We start from the raw sequence: 16,864 nt of genomic DNA, 5'->3' as shown, positions 1-16,864 counted from the left end.
TTAAGTTCCCATTTTCTTGCTGAAAGACATGGAATCTGTTCCTGGCCTCTTAATTATAGCAATATCCTGTGCCAAGCAACAAAAAAGTTCATTTTTGGTTTTTTGTTTTGGAAGCATCGTTTGGCAGTTCTGAGCCTGACAAACTCCACAAGTAACCAAATGAGGGACAATGAGTGTGACTTGCACCTGATGTTTGTAGTATGACTATGAAATTTTAAGTTTAAAATGTCAGTACTTTGGTGTCCAAATAGAGATCTTCACGCACAGTTGTCTGCAACAAAAAATGTTAATTCACTCTTGCACGAAATCCAAGACATTGTGTGTAATGCACATATTCCAGGTGTAGCTCTTTGGTGTGTCACCTTACCGACTGCTGTTAATGTCTGGCCTTAGACTGTGTTAACAAGTTATGAAACATAAGAAATAGGAACAGGAATCTACCACTTGGGTTGATGGCTGATCATCTACCTCTTAGTTAAGTGTGGTAGGTAATACATTAAGCCTTAACTTGATGTCCGCATTTAACTCCATTCCTCGTATGAATCGAGTGATATTTATTAGAACCTTTATCAAGCTTTTTGTTCGTATTAGTAATGTTGAGCTACTTGTCATGCATTATTGCTTTCCCAGCTTAAAATCAGCTCATACAGCACTTATTTGAAATTGAATCTGTAATCATGCTGTTCTCTATTGTGTATATTCTTCCCCTTGCTAAAGAAAAAGGATTCAGTGAGTTTTGAGAAGATTTGTAGCTCAGGTTAATGTTTTGGATGTAGGCTTGTTTGCTGAGCTATAAGGTTCATTTCCAGATGTTTCAATACCCTACGAGGGTAATGGAGCATCTGGAAATGAACCTTGCAGCTAAGCAAGCAAACCTACATTCAAAAAATAAGATTCTGAATTTCGGATCTTGTTCCCTAGTTGTAGAGTCTCTGTCTGAGCCAGGAGATCTGGGTTCAAGTCACCCCTGCTGTAGAGATGTATTTCTCAGGGGAATTGGTTGTGGGGAGGGGGGGGATGGTGGGGAGGAATCTCAATTTCATCATGGTAACTAGGCTTGCCATAACCTTGATCAGGCCATTGTATCATACTTCCTACCTATTCTGGAACTATTAAGAGTAACAGGGTCCTGAAGTGTTGGCCTTGTACTCGGTCTAAAATTCCAGCACCTGTTCCACCACCTGGTTTGACTTGATCATCTTCTGCGTGGTTATTCACAAACCCTTAATTAATATGAACAAAAGGTTAACTAGGATTCTGGTAAACATCCCTAGACTCAACTCCTGATAGGAACTGAATTCAATGCTGACATCAAGACAAAGTTTAAACATATTTACCTACTACACTTAACTAAGAGATAGATGATCAGCCACAATCTTAAGGAGTGGAGCAAGATCTTTAATAGCCGTCTATCTCCTAAATTATGTATCTTCTGTTTCTTGTCCCTGTAGAAATATTGATTTGGCACTTACTTGTTTTTCAAATTCCTTGCTACATTACTTATTATCCTCAAACCTATTTCCACATGCATCTTTAAAAAACTCTCAGCTAGATCAATTTGTTCCTTGTTAATCTTTCCTTTTATTGAACATAGAACTTGCTTGTTGCAGTAACTCACTTTGCCTACGAGTGGGAAAGAAAGTAATTTAGTGAACCTTTATGACACGTCAAACCTGATTCACTTTTTGTTTTGCAGAGACATTAATTGTCAAAGCAAAGATCCAAGTCAAAAGGTGTCCAAGTTTATTTTTAGTGAGCTGCTCACTTGTTTAGCAATTAGAGGAATGGTTAAATGTTCAGGATAACCAACCTACTTAAGATTTATTCTGCTCGCTGCTTTAAATTTGGTGGTAACATTTTAGGTGAGCATTGTAACATTTAGACTGTTCCAATCAATTATATAAGCAGAGTTTTAATTGTAATAACAGAAGCATCTGATATTTAATCTGTTACTTTATTACCAGCTTGCCAACCGAGCACGGACAGAGAAGGAAGAGAAATTAAGCCAAGCATATGCAATTAGTGCTGGAGTTTCTCCAGAAGGACAGCAGCTTTTTCAGACTATCCATAAGACGTAAGTGTTTTTTTTTTGTTTTCCATTTCCATCCACCCCCCCCCCCCCCCAAACTTCCTGTGATTACTGTGGTTACCAATGATTCCTTAGATCAGTTAATGTGAAAGTGTAGCTTGTTCGATTGCTCTAACTGCCATGATATAAAAGTGAGGGTAATTTTATTAAATCATTTGCGATTCTGAGGTCTCAATTGCAATTATAATTGTGATCAATGGGGTCTTAAGTGTTAACTGCAATTCTAAGATTTGTATGAATTAATTCCACATTTTAAAAGGAATATCTAGCCATCTTGCTGGGTTGATCACTTCTTTTCCTGTCCTGGCACTTGGGCCCAACCTAACCCCATCTCCCTTCTGAAGGTGTTCCATCTTTATGGATGCACACTTTCACAATTTCCCTTTCAGCATCTTACCCAAGTGACTTCCATGTGAGAGACTTGACACTTAGCTTCAAGCTCAGCTTGATAGAGATAATTCTGATGCCACCCTAGGGACCTGTGTGTGTGTCAGGCAAGACTTGCTGGACAGCAACTGTGACTGATATTACACCCTTTACTGTACCCTCCATCTTGTGACACTAATGCCTGTTGCTCCTGTGAAGTGGAATTTATTCCTTGTGTACGCAGCTGAGTTACTTGCTGGATAAGCTATTATTTGGAGTGCAAAGCTTTCTAATTGTGACAAACCTTCTGAGAAGTTTGTGGTGATTGGTGTAATTAGAATTGTCATCGATTTTCTGTTTTTCAAACACAATGTTAAAGTACGTCATTCCACTATACACTCAGTTGTTTCCACCTGGTCACAGTTAATGAAGAAGCAGGGTTAATCCTGCTTCTTAATTGTTATAAAATTGACCACTATTGCAACAAAACATCTTTTTACCCTCAAGATAATTAAGAGATTCCTCTTTGGTTACTGGATTTTAAAAAAAAGCCTTGAACTATTTAACCTATTTACCAAATTTTTAAAAAAGTAGTCTTCACATACTCATCACTTCAGTTCAAAGATTAAAGTGGAGAAATGTCTTATTGATTGACATTTAACTAATTTTCTCTCCTTCAACATTAAACCAGTGTAAATATTTTAGATCTATCACTGACAAAATAGTTTGAAGTGATTTTTTGCATTGATTTTCTTTGTGTTGCTACCCCAGAATATTGACCAGTCAACTGATCAGCATTTGTTGAGAGAGTAGTACTTTTGTCCTGACTCTTGCAACAATATGCATGTTATTTCAAACATGCAACTACACTTCCTGCTGGAAATAAAGATCATATGGCACTGAACATTGATCTGGAAATTCATTGAGCCCGTCTGTTAAGTTAGCTAGTGCAGTAGGGAGTACTACAGTAGCTATGTTTTAACTATTTCTATTTAAAAACTGGGTAGTCCTCCAACTTTCCTACATTGACTATTATGTTTTCTTTGATATTGCATAATGCTCTATGAAACCAACACACATGGTTTCTCTATGATAAATGAAAGTTTCATTTATAATTTTGAAATTATTTAAAGAATTGGGAATCTGTAATTGATGTCTCTTCATCCACCAAACTTGTAACTTTTCTTTTAAGCATCAAGGACTGTAAATGGCAAGAGAAGAGCATAATCGTCATGGAAGATGTTGTAATTGTACCACCTTACCAGGTTGAGAATTGTAGAGGCAAAGAGGGAAGCGCATTAAGTCACGTACGCAAAATAGTAAGTATAACATGTACTTTTGTTAAGTCCATTTCGAGAGTTTACAGTCTTGCTCTCAGGATTTCTCCACTAAATTACACACTTTAATAGACAAGAGAGATTACTTATTTTCAAGGCAAGTGTCCCATTTTTGTGGTGTCTCTAAAGCTGTCTTCCCATGAGCTGTTTAAGCTCAGACCCTGCAGTATGGGTTTTGAACCCATGTTGTTGGTATCATGCTATCACAAACCAGGCATCCAGCCAACTGAGCTTACTGATTTTTCTCATTATTGCTTTGTCACTAGAGTAGCTGAACTGTGTGGGAATGCCTTTTAACTTTACAGTTCTGTCTCTTTCAAAAAGATGGTTGACGAAACCTTCTAATTGATTGAGATATTTTGTGTATTTCACTTTTCCACTAATTGCTTTTGCACAATTATGTAGATTTTCAGTTCTTTTTATGGTTTTCAAGTTGATTTTTATTATGTGGTTTCCATGCCCCAGCAACCTATGAATCAATTTTCAAGATACTGATTATAAGTTGCTGACTCCTGAGAGTTATATCAATCCAGGAATAGTTTGCACTTGCTGATTGCTATTTAATTTTTTTGATTTTTAAAAAATATATAAAAATGGTATTTCTGTACTTTACCTCAGGACAGTACATTTAAATTGTCTTTGACCCTCGATATCATAATCTGCTCTATGCATGACTGACATTAGGGGCCAATTGGACAAAACAAATGGACACATTTCAAAAAAAACAAAAGCTGGTGGAGGAATAGATAGACACCTTTTAAGAGTTATTTCTTCAAATTGTGTACCCGGTATGTGTTAAATTTTTGGGAAGGCTGATAATTTAGAATATAAACTTAATTTACTTGTCTGAAAATATTTGATTGTGGAGATGCCATTTCATTTTTGTAGGTGTTTTTTGTAGTGTCCTCGCTCGATGCCATGACACTCAGCTGTTGGTGATGCATTTTACATCTAACCTGAGGAGGCTTTAGGCTGAAATGACCATACCACTGACACAAATGTGGATTTCTCATAACTGTTAGAGTCATAGAGATGTACAGCACGGAAACAGACCCTTCGGTCCAACTTGTCCATGCCGACCAGATATCTTAGTCTTCCTGTTTTCCAAAATATACCAAGCCCTTAATTGTTCAGTACTTCACCTTTATAGTAGATCTTTGTTTGTGTATCATGAGGGCATTCACTGAGCCCCTGCTATGTCTTCAATCAGCATACATGCATGGTTCAGTTTACTTGGAGAAAATGCTGTAATCTCAAAAGATCCTACAGAATTTATTTTCCCCTCAGTCTCGTTCTTTGTATGTATGAATGCTTAATTATGGATTTGAATTTCATTAGTTTGTTTAAAAAAAATGCAATTTGAAGATATGTTAAACATTTTAAACTTGAATTCATCTTGTGCAAATTCTGTGGTTTTTTTTCACATTTATTCTATACTTGAGTATTGTTGAGAGATGCTGTCAAAGCATTCTGTTTTGCGCTTGTCGGTCTTTCAGCAGTACTCCAGTTCTGTACTACCATGTGACTATTGTACACTTGTAAATATTTGAAGTATATTGCATGTGGTGAACGCCTATTAGAATGGTTAAATGATTGCAGAAGAGGATGTTTGACCCTTTTAAATTTGGCCACTTCTAAGAGTACCTCCACTAGTCCACACCACTGTCCTTTCCCTTTGGCCATGTAATTTTTTTCCCCTTCAAACAATTATCCAGTTTCATTTAAAAGTCATGGTTGAATCTGACTGCACCATATTCTGAGACCGCATGTTCCAAATCCGAAGCAGAAGCTGTGATTTTTTTTTTCCCAAACCATTTCTCTTAAATGCTTATCTTCTGCTGTCGACCATTGTGCCAATAGGATTACTTTTTCCTTATACCACAGGAAAATTTTGAAAACCCCTCAAGTCTCACCTGAAGTTTCTCTTTTCCAAGAACCATCATTCCAGCTTATGTGATCTCTCCATGTAACTGAGGTCCCTCATCCTTGGAGCCATTCTTGTAACAATTTTTTTTTGCATCTCCTTCACTTGCTTCCTTTTGTTTATTGCACAGAATTGGATGAAACACTGCAATGGAGACTGAACCAGTCTTTTCTAAAGTTTCATCATAACTTCATTGCTTTTGCATGTTCTGCCCCTGTTTATAAAGCCCAGACTTCAATGTTTTATTTATCATTTTAACTTGCTTCGCCATCTTCAATAACTTATGTACACTGGTCTGTCTGCATCTTTTAGAATTGTATTTCTTGCATGTGGCTTTTCTTCATTTGTCATTCCAAAATGTAACACTTCACACTTCCATGCATTCACTCTTAATGCAATATAGCATCCATTCTATTGCATAGCTAGTCCTGGGATAACGCATGTTCTGGCAGCACAATTTGGCTAAAACATCACTGAAGAATTAGGGAACGATATTTTCGAGAGCGCTTACCTATGTAATAGTGCGATTCCAGCGTGGATCTATTCACGTGCTTCATTGTGTGCATGCGCCAGTAACCGTGCCGTTCTGTGCATTCGTTGTCTTGGTGCCAGCCGCCTTGTCGTTCTGCACATGCACTGATGTCTGTCTGTCCCAAAGTCTTCACGCTGTTCTGCACATGCGATGTGTCATCACCAGTCTTCTGCTGTGCTGAGTGTGTGCCAATGTCAGTTGCCGACAGAGCAGCTTTCTGTGAGAAACTATACAGAGAACAGCTTTGCACTTTAAACGTACTGTATTAAATTTACTTTTGTCATTAATATAGTTTCAACATTCATTCAGGTGCTCTACTTTGTGTTAGGCTTTTGGGTGACTTTTGAGTGATACTTTTTGCGGGTCTGCCCCAACCCCACTTTTCCCTTAGCTCCTATTATTTCTATTAAGTGATTTTCTAAATTAAGCGGTGTTTCGCTGCAATGCAACTATGACGTAATTGGCATTTTATGTAGTCTCCACAAATGTTTCTTTATTTTTGATGTTAAATGTTTTACTTGAATTTATTTAGTTTAAAAGTTTATCTTTGCATTAATATGTTTTAGTTTTTTTTATTCATTCACAGGGTGAGGGTGTCTCTGGTTAGGCCACCACAATTGCCCATCCCTGATTGCCCAGAAGGCAGTTAAGAATCAAGCACACATTGCTGTCATATGTAGGCTGGACCAGGATAGCAGTTTCCTTCCCTAAAGGACATTAAAGAACCAGATGGGTTTTTCCAACAATTGAGTCTGTTTCCATGCTGTACATCTCCATGACTCTATGACAGCGGTTTCATCATTGTTAGACTGTTAATTCCAGATTTTATTTTACTAATGAGATAAAATGTCACCATCTGTTGTGGTGACATTCAAACTCAGGTCCACAGAACATTACCTGAGTCTCTGGATTAAAAGTCTAGCTATATCACCACCAGACCATCCAACTTCAAGATGTAAATTTTAATTTTTATGCAATATGTACATGCCTACCAATAGATACGTTATAGTATTTTGGATATTAATTAACAAAGTAGGTACTGTTCGTTTGGACAGAAGGAGCTTGGGGTACCTTAGTTTTTGACTCTTAAACTGTCTTCTACAAGTAAATTGTGATCTCCATAGTTTTACAACTATCGGCAAACAAAATATTTAAAGGTCAAAAACTTAATAAATAAGGACAGGAGTGATCAATTTGGCAGTTTGAGCCTGCTCCATAAATTGTAGTCAAATTTTAACACTTAAGGTTGCCATGACTAAAAGCATTGTGAATTATGGGTAATACATTCCAAACTTTGCATATTTTGTCTGGTGATTTAATCACTAATTACGTATGCATATTTAATTTGTTCTAATTGGTTCACATCTCCTGTTTTATGTAGAAATGTAATCTTATAAACTTCCTAACTGTACTGATCATTAAAATCTTAATATTCTATGTCCACCCTCCTCTTGATTTGTTTGGCCGTGTGCTCCCTTCTGTGCTCAGGAGGTTATCAGAATTATTTTTCTGACACAAGTGACTCTTAAGACATTGTATTCCGTGTTTGGAATTATCTCACTAAATGTTTTTTATAAACCTTTCTCTTTTATGCATTTCTGTTGATTTGGTGCTGTCCGTTCAGCACCCTGTCCGTTAAATAATACGTTTGCTGTGTAACAGTTGAACACTGATTAAGAGCATATTACTTGGAAAATACTCAATTGTTTCATTAATCCATACCCCTCAAATTCTAACCAGTTTCACTTTTTTTTGCAACCAGAAGTTGGTAAAATTATTTTAATCAGTGATAGGTCTAAATTGAAGTGAACATAACATTCCTATCCACAAGGCATTCAGTTCCTGACTTTTAAAAAATCGCATTTTAACAATTAATAGCACACATTACTAGTTATTTTCTATCATTTCAATTATATCGAAAGAAGAAACAAATTTCATATTGAAATTCCTGTTTGCCTGATAAAAGCCATTAACTGCTTAAGAGAAGCCATTAAAAGCTTTATCAGGCAATGTCAGGTGGCTTCTTGAGTAAGATCAATGTACGTTGAAATGAAATCAGAGTTTGAAGTTTTTGGTGAAGTGAACACTTTTTAAAAAAAAAAATTAACAATTAAAAATAGAAGTAGCAAGTGACTAGTTTTGTATTTGTCTTGTGACATTTATTGATAAGGTTGCTTGTCTCTGTACAAATGGTGGCCACTATCAAAGAACTACGTGCTTAGTTTTCCACTAGACATCAGTACTAATTGTTAGCCTGAAAACTACAATTAATATTTTGCATAATAGAGTTGACAGTTAGAATAAATCAGCACCTATATCAACAGAAATAATCATGTAACTATTACTGAAGCAAAGAACTGACGCACAATGAGTGTAGGGCTAAATAAGCCGACAGTTCCTATTTGGAATGCTAAAAATCTATAGGTTTTTAAGCTGTGTAGTTCTGATTTTCATTTCCTAAACTTTAATTGAAGCTGATTATTATTTTGTAGATTACCTTATCAATGAAATAACTTCAGCTTCAATTTGAACTCAAACCAGAACTACTCATCACTGTTAATAACCAACCAAACATTGTTAGTATTCCAAGTATGAACTATTATAAGGTGATCGTCTCTCTGTCTCTTCTATATGGCTCAAACTTCAGAAACTGCATAGATGCCATCGCAAAGCCCTGGAAGAGTGCCATAAATTCTGATTTTGAGATGAATTCCTGACGACAGCTGGCAGGGTAGGCATATTAAAACATAGAAAAGTACAGCACAGAACAGCCCCTTTGGCCCACGATGTTGTGCCAAGATTTAATCCTAATGTAAACTATAATAACTTAACCTATGCACCCCTCAACTCGCTGCTATCCATGTGCATGTCCAGCAGTCGTTTAAATGTCCCCAATGACTTTGCTTCCACCACCACAGCTGGCAATGCATTCCATGCATTCACAACTCTCTGCATAAAGAACCTACCTCTGACGTTTCCTTTATACCTTCTTCCTAATATCTTTAAACTATGACTTCTCTTACCAGTCAATCCTGCCCTGGGGAAAAAGTCTCTGTGTATTGACTCTATTTATTCCTCTCTTTATTTTGTACACCTCGATCAGGTCTCCTCTCTTCCTCCTTCTCTCCCGAGTGAAAAGTCCGAGCTTATTCAACCTTCCTTCATAAGGCAAGCTCTCCAGTCCAGGCAGCATCTTGGTAAACCTTCTTTGCACCCTCTCTAAAGCCTCTGTGTATCTTTCCTATAGTAGGGCAACCAGAACGACACGATATTAATGCTAGTATTCCTGAAGGAGCCATTTGCACCGCCGTTGAGGCCATTGTCATTTAAGATAAACTCTGTTGAGCTGGCAGCATCTTGGTAAACCTTCTTTGCACCCTCTCCAAAGCCTCTGTGTATCTTTCCTATAGTAGGGCAACCAGAACTGGACACGATATTAATGCTAGTATTCCTGAAGGAGCCATTTGCACCGCCGTTGAGGCCATTGTCATTTAAGATAAACTCTGTTGAGCTGGCCACTAGGAGTTGTGTTCTGACTGCCAAAAGAAATCAGCTTCATTCAGTTGAAGGAAAGCACTCAAGTGAGAGTCAAAGGAAGGACATCAAAGACTCCCTGTAGGCTTACCTCAAGAAATGCAACATAAATATCAATGTCTGGGCGACTACCCTCCTGAAAAAACCAACTTGGAGGAAGAGACACCGACACAATTCTTTGAGAACACTTGTCAACAAGAGAAGGTATGGAAAAGGAGCTTGAGAAAGAAATGCTAGCAATCTTTAATCCAAGGACCAATTCCACCACCTGGAAATACCTGCCAAGTATATGGTTGGGATTGGCAATGTAAGGACCCAGTTTCCTAGCTGGGCACGTATACTCGTTAACAAGGGTTCAGTGATGAGTTTATAGATGTCTTCCAAACCTGGGATTGTTGTCTTAATTCAGATATTCACGTTGTTTAACACTTGGTATATGTAGAAGAGACCTCAGCTGAATTCAAACAGTGCACGATTATGTGCATAATATACTGCCCAAACAAATTGGTAACCTGAGAACTCTGACCAAAGTGGCGATAATATCTGATTACCAAGCTGAAAACTATTGTCTTCCTTTGTTTTACTAATAAATCTTTCAGTACTTTTGTACTTTGATTTCAGTTGTGCCAGATAAATCAAATATAGTTTGTGTGAAGGTAATTTGCAAATCATAGCTATTGTCTGGTGGTTTGATTATATTCCTAGCATCGAAAAGCTAACTTGCAGTTCCTAAACAGTCCATTATTTCATCCACACCAGAAATAATAGATTTTTAAGTAAATATTTTCCACTTTTTTCCAACTGGAAAAATGGATGTTGGTAAGGGTGATGAGGCAATGGAAACACCAGTTAAAATTAAGGAATAACAATAGAAGCAAGATGTTGGACCTGCCCACAAGCTTCGAGTGTGATGGTGTGGGAGAATGAATAAATATGGAGATTAGAGAAACAGGCAGGAATGATGTGTTTATAGTGGGGTTTTTTTTAAGTTAAGAGAAGCAGAGCAGTTCAAGTAGTAAAGGCAATTTGCTGGTATAGATTTGTAACTGTTTCTGAGCAATATGTCTTGGAACTGAAGCCTTCGTACTAAATTTATGGTGACTAGTTAATTAGTTCACCATCTAACAATAGGGAACCATTTTACAAATAGAGATCACCAAATAATTGGATTTGAACAGGAGAAAGAAGAGTGAAAAACCAAGGCTTTAAGTTGAGACCAAAACAACTTCAAAGGGACAAGAAATTGATTACAGCAAATATGGCTTAATTTTCAAGTAGACTTCGAATTAAATAGTTCTTCGTACAATACAAAACCAACGTGAAAAAAGATAAAACATCTGCTTAAGGATATAGAGAGAACATGGAGAAAAATAATTGAAAAGAATATCAAAGCTGACAAGGCAAGTTCTTAAAATATCTTAAAAAATTAATCCGGATACGGCACCCTTGTGACGGATGTGGATGAATTTGGCAGATGAAAATGAAATCAAATATCAAGATTACAAAATGTCAGAAATATAAAGAAATCTAAAAGTCAAAACTTGAAACTTGATGGATTTAATGTAAGCTTTTGAAAGATATTATAGAGGTACAATTTGACTTGAGACAAACCTTACGAAGTAATCTTTCTGCCCCCTTTTTAGTGTTATCAGAGAGGGATATGTTGTGTAAAAAAAGAAATAGGTGAGAAAATGTTCAAGGCTTCCCCAATTTGATAATTGTGCCTTTTTAAATTTGATAATTGAAAATTTATGTTATGATCCCAGCTGATCGTAATACTGGACTAGTCAAATCCAAGAGTGAAATGTGACATGATTGATCATAAGTCTTATTTTACAAAGTTAATGCAGTTGTTAGTAACTCTATATATTCATAATAGAAACACCTGGATAGGAGGAGGCTATTCAACTGAGTGTTCTCCTCTTGACATATTGTGACCCCTGGTTCTAGGTTTCCCAACCAGGAGAAACATCCTGTTGTCTAGTCATACAGCTGTATTGCATGGAAACAGACCCCTCAATCCAACTCCTCCATGCCAATCGGATATCCTAAGTAAATTTAGTCCCTTTTCTGTCAGCATTTTGACCTACATTCCTCTTAAACCCTTCCTATTCATGTATCTATCCAGTCACCTTTTAACTGTTGTAACTATGTTCGCCTCCACCACTTCGTCTGGCAGTTCATACATGCACAATTCTGTGTGTGGAAAATGTTGTCCCTTGGGTCTCTTTTTTAAAATCTTTCCCCTCTTCCCCCAAAACACACACCCTCTAGTTCTGGACTCCCCCACCCTGGGGTAAAAGACCTTGTCTATTCACCCTATCTATGCCTCTCATGACTTTATAACCCTCTAAGGTCGTCCTTCAGCCTCCAATATTCCAGAGAAAATACTCCTAGCCTATTCAGCCTCTCCCTATACCTCAAACCCTCCTCTCTCTTTGTAGGTTTCAGTTAGATTATTTTCCATCTCATTCTTTGAATGTCTAGAGACTACAAGCCATGCCATTCCTGGGAGAGAGTCTGGTGAACTCTCATTACACTCCCTCTTTGACAGCAATGACTTTGCTGAGATACGGAGACTCAAACTGCACGTAATATTTCAAGTGCAGTCTAACCAAGTTCCTGTAGAATTGAAACAAAATTTCCTACTCCCATGCTCCCATCCTGTTGTGATTTTAAAAGTTGACACTGTTAGCCTTAAATGCTTAACTGCACCAATCTTAATCTTCACCGATTTATTAACTAGCATCCAAGTACTTTTGCAAATCTGTACTTTCCAATCTCTCGCCATTTGAGAACTTCTCTGCACATTTGTTCTTAAGCCACAGTTGATGACCCCTCATATTCCATCTGTTATGTTCTTCCCCCAATCACGAAATGTTCTGAAGCAGGGTCACTGGACCTGAAATGTTAATGCTGTGTTCTGTCCACAGGTGCTGCAAAACTACTGAGTTTTTCCAGCAATTTTTGTTTTTGTTACTAAGAATGTCTAAGTTCTCCTGAAGTTTTTGCATCTTCCTCACAACAATGTTCTTGGTTAATTTTCATATGATCTGCCACTTTGGAAACATTATTTTTGGTCCCCCACATTCATAGTGTTGTATATTGTGAACTGTTGGTGCCTCAAATATTGGTCTTTGCAGTACTTCACTAATTACAATCTGACAGTATGGTTGACTCATTTATTCATTCATGGATCTGTACTGGGACTTCAGATTTTCACCACGTACACCTCTATATTCTGAAGGATTTAAGTAATATTAGTTGACCCTAATTTAGAGGGCATAGTCATTGTGTGGAGAGGTACAGGACATTGCAAAGACAGCATAGATAAATGAAGTGGACAAAACTGCCAGAGTGTTCTCTGGAGACGTCTGTGATCCACCTGATTCCACAATTTAAATTTAGAATTTTTTCTATGATGCAAAATTTGAAACAGTGAAGGAACTAAATGATCGCCTGCACTGATCTGTCTTTATGGTCATACCGAAAACTAAAATGAAATCTTGTTTGTGTTTTTTTTATATATAAAAATATATTTTGAGTATTTGTAGTTAATTTGGGGGTTAGTCTCTCATATATTTGCATGAGGCTGCAGATATTTGTGAACAGTATGACAAGTTTAAATACGCAAAAAGACTGTTAGGTTTTAATCATCAAAACAAAGTTTAAATCTGTTTTCCAATACCATAAGAGATTCAAAGCCAGGGGGAAAAAAATCGCTCTGCTTGTCTTTTTAAAATGCTTATTTAAGTGACTTTACCAAATATCTTTTTCTTGAATTCTGGAGATAATTTTACGATTCCTTTCCAAATTTTCTGGCATGAAGCTTTCACAGTTCTGATGGTATAAAGTCTCTCCATTCCAACTTCAAGACTTTGTTATAAACTCCGCAGACTAAAATCTTTTGCTCAGCCAACTGCCTTCCCTGAACTGACTTGATTCCCCTGCTAGGTGAGACTGAGCTTCAGGTTTTTCTGAGCTAAAATGTTGAATCTTAGGTTTTGAATTCAAAATTAAACTATTTGCCTGAATGTGTTCAGTCTACTTGTTCAAAAACACAACAATATAAATGCTTTGTCCATTAACAAAGGGTTCTCCCAAGTACTCAGTTGCTGTCATGTATGTTTTTAGAACTTGTACCCTTGGATCACTATCCAAATGGCTTTGGCCTGTTTATAAGAGAAGCCTTCACAGACCTGACACCCAAATTCACATCTCCATTTTGAAATTCACGTCCTTATTTATATGTTGCCTTTTATCACAGTCCAAGTTCACAAATCATTAAAAGCTCATGAATGGGTACAGGATGTTGTTTCACACTTTAATGGAATATGGCCTTTATGTCAAGACACTTTGATTCAAAGGGGAGGGACGTTATTCAGTTTTGCGTTTCCTTGGTTAAGCCCCATCTAAAGCGCTGCAATTTTGAGCACTACACTTCAGCAAGGGTTCATTGTGCATTGAGGATGTGAAGTGTAAATTAATCAGAATGATGCTAAGGTTTCAAGTGCTAAAATGAGAGTTGGTTGCCTAAACTGAGTTTATATTTGCTTGAGTTTATGTAGTTGAGAATAATCTTTGAGGTGTTTCAAATGAAAAGCTAAATTAATAGATCAAATACAGAAATTCATTTCCTCAGAATCCAGAAGGGGATGATCACAAAATTAAAAGAAAATCCGGAGTATTTAGGAATGAAATTAAGATTTTTTTCTTTGCACATTATAATGTGAAAGATGTTGTAGAACAAACCATTTGTTTTGAACTAAGCATTTTTTTAAGAGTAGAAGCTGGATGCTCATTTTGGCTGAAATGCACCATCAAAATTTCAGAGAGAAACTCCAAACTCATGGTTTATTTCAAATCAGGTTGTTTTGTCCAAAACTGACTCCAAGCTTCAAAAGTAAATAGTTGCCTGAAACTCATTTGTTGGTTTTTTTTTGGAGTTTCCTTTCCGGAGAGTATTAAGAGAGTTTAATATCCTTTTGCAGTTGGATAAGTTGAGGGTGTTGGGGCTGGGAAAGAGGGAGCGGGAAAGGAAACTTGTCATTATCTGATTTCAGAAGCATGATTTTGTGCCATAATTCTTCAGTATTTCAGAAATAATGCATTGAGCAATTATTCAATGTTTAAAATATTTCAAGTGTATTCAAGGCACTCCCTGGCTCAGTGTCGTTAATGTTGATTTGAAAGTATGCAAGTTCATTTTCTATGGGTCCCTTCCCTCTGGGATTTCCTATCGTTCTTGTACAAGTGTAATCTGTTACAAACTTGAACATGGCTTTGTGAACTGAAAGTTATTCATGTGATATTTTACTCTTGTTTGCTTTGCTTTATCTTAATTGTTTCAAGCACCAATTGAGGTGGCATAGTAGTTAGCACTGCTGCCTCAGTGCCAGAGACCCGGGTTCAATTCCCGCCACAGACAACTGTCTGCGTGGGTTTCCTCCCACAGTCCAAAAATGTGCATGTTAGTTGAATTGGCTATGCTAAGTTGCCCATAGTGTTGGGTGAAGGGGTAAATGTAGGAGAATGGGTCTGGGTGGTTTGCTCTTTGAAGGGTCGGTGTGGACTTGTTGGGCCGAAGGGCCTGTTTCCACACTAAGTAATCTAATCTAATCTTAATTGAGCAGATTTCCATGGTTCTACTGTGGTAAATATGCAAAACAAAACCCTATGACATTGACAGTATTTTAAGCTGGATAATTGTTAATGCTCATTATGCTTGTGCAGAAAAACGCCATAAAATTAATTATCTCGTGACAACTGCAGATTAATTAAAGAAATCCAGCATAGATTTAAAGGCAAGTGTTGCTTGAGTTTTTTGAGGTAAGCAGTTTGATGAAGGTAATGCTGTTGATATGTACGTGGGCTTCCAGATACATTTGCTATGGTGCAACAGAATAGATTTGTCCAAAGATGTGCACGTCAGGTGAATTGGCCATGCTAAAATTGCCCGTAGTGTTAGGTAAAGGGGTAAATGTACGGGAATGGGTGGGTTACCCTTCGGCGGGTCGGTGTGGACTTGTTGGGCCGAAGGGCCTGTTTCCACACTATATCTAATCTAATCTATCTAATTTGAACGTAGTTAAGAGTTCATGGAATAATAGGAACATTAGCAGCATGGATGCACAAATGGCTGAATGTCCGGTAACTGACAATGGTGAACAGTTGCTCTTTTGATTAGCATGATTTGGAGATGCCAGTGTTGAACTGGGGTTTGCAAAGTTAAAAATCACAACACCAGGTTGTAGTCCAACAGGTTTAATTGGAAGCACTATCTTTCGGAGCACTGCTCCTTCAAGTGGTTGTGATTCTGATTAGAACTATCCAGGGTTAGGTGTGAGGACTCTTGCTCTTCCTGTTGCACTTTAAGGTATACTTTAGTATTATCTGCAGATTTTGAAATTACGTACCAAACTTGAAAGTCTTGTGAACAATGAGGAAAGTAGTATAAACTTTAAAAAAGCATAGGCAAGTTGGTGAAATGGGCAGACATATGGGAACTGAAATGTAAAGTGATTCATTTTGATCAGAGGAGAGATTGTAAAAAAACGTAATTTGTAAAGGGGGAGCTGGTACTGAGGGGTCTGGATGTTTATGCACATAAATGTTTGCAGTTGCCCTGATATGTTGGGAGAGCAGTTAGTAAAAAGCATACAAAATTTGGGCTTTATCAATAGGGCTATGGATACAAAAGCAAGGAAGTTATGTCAAAACTGTCAAATACTGATTGTTTGAACTGAAGTATTGCATCCAGCTAGAGGTACCATGTTTTTAGGAAAGTTGTAAACTTATTGAAATGGGTGCAGCAGAAGAACTCCAATAATGGGGAACTTTAGCCCACAGGTTGGATAAGGTGGGAATGTTCCACTTGGAGAAAAGAAGGTTCTGTGTACAGAGTGGGGAAAACTGTTCCCTTTGGTTGAAGGATCAAGGTCCAGACTGTATAGGTTTAATGTAATTCATAAAAGAAGCAATGGCAACATGTAGAAAAACGTTTGTCACAAAACATGTAGCTAAAATTTGGAATGCATTGCCTGAGTGTGGTGGAGACAATCAATTGAGGCTTTCAAAAAGCA

General features: G+C 37.3%; 1 protein-coding gene across 1 annotated transcript in view; it reads left to right on the top strand.

The window, feature by feature from the left end:
* LOC122539916 (protein LSM12 homolog) overlaps positions 1-16,864 on the top strand; it is a 70,985-nt gene that overhangs the window by 24,822 nt on the left and 29,299 nt on the right. The window contains exons 3-4 of the mRNA XM_043675098.1: positions 1,965-2,074; positions 3,648-3,774. Coding sequence (XP_043531033.1) covers positions 1,965-2,074; positions 3,648-3,774 — 237 coding nt within the window. The remainder of the gene's footprint in view (positions 1-1,964; positions 2,075-3,647; positions 3,775-16,864) is intronic.

The sequence above is a fragment of the Chiloscyllium plagiosum genome, chromosome 33 (assembly GCF_004010195.1).
Source record: "Chiloscyllium plagiosum isolate BGI_BamShark_2017 chromosome 33, ASM401019v2, whole genome shotgun sequence".
NCBI lineage: Eukaryota > Metazoa > Chordata > Chondrichthyes > Orectolobiformes > Hemiscylliidae > Chiloscyllium > Chiloscyllium plagiosum.
The sequence above is the reverse complement of the archived record's forward strand: the minus strand, read 5'-3'. Positions and strand labels throughout refer to the sequence as shown.